Here is a 4,460-nt window from a genome sequence, read left to right as displayed (position 1 = left end):
TGTCCTTTAAATCCTGTAACATACACGGTTTGTTTGCATACACCTGGCTTGGACGTTGTAATGATTTCTTAGGAGACTGCAGTAACCTGTCCCGCACAATTGCAATCGTTTCTTCTGGCATTTCTGGGCGGTTTTTACCACGTTCATTTAAAAGTGTCCCTGTCCTTTCCAATTTCTGAGCCAAGGACTGTATAGTCAATTTCGCTGGCGTCTTGCGAACTCCAAACTTCCTCCTGAATTCCAATTGTGTGTTTGCAATCGAGCCCGTCACCCAGTACGTGCGCACGAGAAACACTCGCTGTTCAACAGTAGTGTACTCCATGACTGTCACCTGCGCACTGCAGACACATTTCGAGATTGTCCTTGACCTTGCAGCATAAGGGCTGCTACTTGCTGGATCATGCGCACACCATTCGACTCAGCACGGCCCATGGATTATTATGTCATAATTGTGAGCGGTTATGTGCATCACCTGCGGAATTATTAGCAAATTCATCGGGCTGGTTCTATATGATTCACCCTGTATAACATAACTTTACAAAAACTAGTGGACTATTGAAGACCTCTTAGCGGATGCCGTTATACAATTCCAGGGGCGAGTGGTTCTCCTGAAACAGAAATTGAAAATCATTATAAATATTTTGTTATAAATTCTTGTTTAAGTATGCATGTCATCGTAAGAAATGTGACTAGTGAATAAACTGAGCATTTACCTTCTGAGAATGACGTTTCCTGAACACATTCCAGAAACGGAGTGTCTCATCTGCAAAACCAGTCACAACTGCTTGCCCATCTGGTGACTCTGCCATGTAGAGAACTCTGGCAAAGTTGGCAGTGAGGCTCGCAAGTTGTGTCAAGCCCGGATACTTCCACAAACGTATCTGGTCTTGGAAGTGGCCATGGGTGCTCACCTGCAACATATACAGTGGATCCATTTTTATTAAGAAGCTTTCCAAGGGACCAAGCAGGAAAACATTTTAAAGGGGTAGGCTTCAAAATGTTTACAGAATTAGTTACATCCTTTTGCAGAGAACTAACAGAATAGACATATTTTTAAACTGAATAAATACACAGACTTCCATATATACCCTACATGTTCCTGCTATATTGGTTATAAAGTCCAAGAGTCTCTTCCGAACTGTCATTCTTTCTTGAAGATCAAATCTAGTGTCATTTGTTTTATTTGTCTTTCAAACAAAGTTGAGGTAAACGTTTCCAGTTCCTTCAGGCTTCTAATGACTGAATCTGGCACATGAAACGGCAGCATTTTCCTTTTTTTGACTGCCATTCTCCTTCCCAAACATGTTAGGAACACCATGAACAGTGCATAAGCTATCCGTGCACTACTGCTATGTAGGGTGTATGTTTAATGCTGACAGAAACCATGTAGAAAGTAAATTAAACAAGTTTTTAATTAAAATCTATATAAGTATCTTCTGTTTTGTAATCATAGCTCATGCTCAGTGTACACAGAAAACAGATCTTAAAACTTGCTTTGGAACAAGACACTGAATTTCTAAACTAAAATTCATTATTTTTTGATCAAAATAAAGCACAAAGGAACCATACCACATCAAAGTTTACATTATCTGTAGTTTTATTTCATTAACTCTGGAATGTATTTTCAAATTTAAGCTCATAGGTTAAAAACAAATTTCATCACTTTCAAGTACTTCCCCACCTGTTCCGAATATAAAAGAGAATCCTCACTTTTGTCAAAAATACCATTTCCACTACGAAACTAAGGACTACTTTGATATGCAAGAAACTTACCAGTTCATGGGAATGTTTTGACCAGGCGACATTAGAAACCTGAGACCCAGTATCCACACGCTTCACTGCTTGTCCTGTGAGCGAGTCCCAGATATGGATGCACCGATCAGTTGCACCGCCACCAGTTGCCAGGAGCCCACGATGGTGTGGGGACCATGCAATAGCTGGAAAGTGGAAAGTAAAATGTATTAATGTATCAGACATATACCAAACTGCATCCAGTTACGGGCCAGAACTCTCAAATTTGGTTTTCCATAATTCAGAACCACCTCTGGCCTCAAACAAGCTTAGTTTGCCAGACAACCACTTCCTGCGAACAAACCAATGCTAGATCAATTCACAGCTGTTTATTTACATAATCAGTCAAGGAACAGTGCATACACTGTGGATGTCAGGGTTGGGCTGTGTATTTCTTTTGCTCCTTACCCCCAACGTGCCCTACGTCATCTCTCTATATTCCCTTTTACCAATATCTTAAAACTGTGTAACAACACTAACACATAATATTTTGACAACATTCAAAAAGTTCTGTTGTCAGGCTTTGGTCTGGTCCCAAGGGTGCCAGATAAGAGAGGTTCAACCTGTATTTGGGGGGCCTGCATAGAGAATGGCACACACACTTGAGAATATTACATGCCTGCAGTTACAACTGCGATATACACAGAGAAATTTGTTCCATGTTGGGAGAAACCATACAGGTCTATCAATGATACCATGTTCCCCCTGACTCCTCAGAACATTACAGTAACAGCAGGGAACAGTGTTTTTTTTTTCTAAAGTTCAAGGTCAAGTACCCCCAACCAAGCATGAACCAATGAAAAATGTCCACCATGTGATGTCATCTGAACTGCTTGTTAAATATGCACTGTGTCATGTCGCTAGTGGAGCTCAAAATATTCCTGTGATTGTGATGTATGCTGTTTACAGAGTGTTTAATCCTAATCATGGCAATAAAACAGAAATGCTTCAGCCTAAATACAAAGCTTGAAGTAATAAGTCTCTGTAAAACCAATGGCTCATCAAAGATTGGGCCAGGATGGACTTCATCACTGTTCACCAACCCAGAGATCAACAATGAAATATCATCAGTTGAGGAGTATGATGGAAGACTACTTACAGAAACAAATGAGCAGCAATGAGAATAGCGATTTGAATCTGTGCATTTTGAGTGGTTTCACAAACAAAGACCATATGTCACACTGAATGATGGACCATGATCAAGGCAGAAACCAACCATTTTTCAAAGTGTTTACAGATTGATTACTGTCAGTGTTGCAAATGACAGATTTACAGTTTCAAATAAAGAAAAAGTGCTTTGGTGTACACAAAGTTTAAGGGAACACTTGTTGCATTTAGAACCAGCTTATGATACAGTTCATATGAGTTAAAATAGTTGGGTTTGAGTACATTATACAGACTTAAGAGAATCTTACAATTTATTGGTTCAGATAATGTTAAAGATGTGGACAATGCTGAGCGATTCATCAACATTTTCATATTTTTAAAGGGAATTACTTCATGCAAGCTGGGAAATACGTGCACACCATAACATTTCTGGCACATTTTTTTCCCTTCTGTTGAACTGTCTCAAAACCTGTAACTTATGGAGAAAGAATACTGGTCATAAAAATATTGTTTCATTTCTCTCCCCCCCACCAATTTTTGTTTGAAGCATTTTTCACTGTGATAAATATTTAGCAAGTTGCATAATGCACGAGAAAAACATACTTTGAGCATCGCATAAATGTCCATTATTGTTGACAGATTTTTACCCAAACTAGAATGCATCAAAAAAGTTTAGTAAAAATGCATAATATGGAAATTAATGAACACCCATTTAACAGTTCTCAAGTTGCTGCATGCAGGCAGACAGACGCAGTGAAGCTGAAAATTGCGTTTTTGCAACTTCTCATTGTGAATGCACCAAAGAAAATAAATACATGATATTATCATAAGTCAGAAGACTGACATCAACATGTCGCATATCAAGCATTTTGGGACATTACAAGTACCCACTAAAAAAGAAAATTTATAAATCTTATGAATTCTTGTTACAATGGGCTCGAATTGTAATTCTTTTAAATTCAAATTCCAGTTCTACTGCACTCTCCATTTCAGACGAACTAGATTTTATTCAATATGTACTAATGCATGACTATACACAACACTTCATGGTTACTGATCAAAATTACATTTCAGTGAATTATAAATAGAGATACGACAGTGATGCACACATACCTCTCACTGCTGCTGAATGTTCAGTGTAGTCCTGGACAGGTGAAAGGGAACGCAAGTCCCAAACAAGCAAGCGATTGTCATCACCCCCAGAGGCCAGGTACTGCTTACATGGAGACCATTTCAAGCCGCAAACCTATACACAAGAGCAAATCATATGGTCATTCAAAGTCATTAGCAATCATGAAATCTGTGCACAGATTTTGCAATACATTTCTGAGATTTCACCGATAGCAGGCATTGCACAGTAATAGAAAATTAAATATAACCAGGGCTCCACATATATACATGGGATGGACAAAAATATGGAAACACCCAACAAAAAACACATTCTTGTGACTAATATGGTGTAGGACAACCTCAGGCTTGCAGAACTGCCTGCAGTCTCCTTGGAATGGATAAACAGAGGTCCTGTATGATTTGCAAGGGAATCTTGTACCATTCTTCCTGCA

General features: G+C 38.9%; 1 protein-coding gene across 1 annotated transcript; it reads right to left on the bottom strand.

Annotated features, from left to right (window-relative positions):
• Positions 1–452: 452 nt before the first annotated feature.
• Positions 453–4,144, bottom strand: LOC111873381 (fizzy-related protein homolog; the record flags this gene model as incomplete). The annotated part of the gene is made up of 4 exons (XM_023868042.2): positions 453–608; positions 714–911; positions 1,774–1,937; positions 4,012–4,144. Coding segments are annotated over 4 exons (537 nt in total), but the record flags the coding sequence as incomplete, so codon positions are not given.
• Between the last annotated feature and the right edge of the window lie 316 nt (positions 4,145–4,460).

Source organism: Cryptotermes secundus, unplaced genomic scaffold, assembly GCF_002891405.2.
Source record: "Cryptotermes secundus unplaced genomic scaffold, Csec_1.0 scaffold15238, whole genome shotgun sequence".
NCBI lineage: Eukaryota > Metazoa > Arthropoda > Insecta > Blattodea > Kalotermitidae > Cryptotermes > Cryptotermes secundus.
This window is presented reverse-complemented; position numbering and strand designations above follow the sequence as displayed.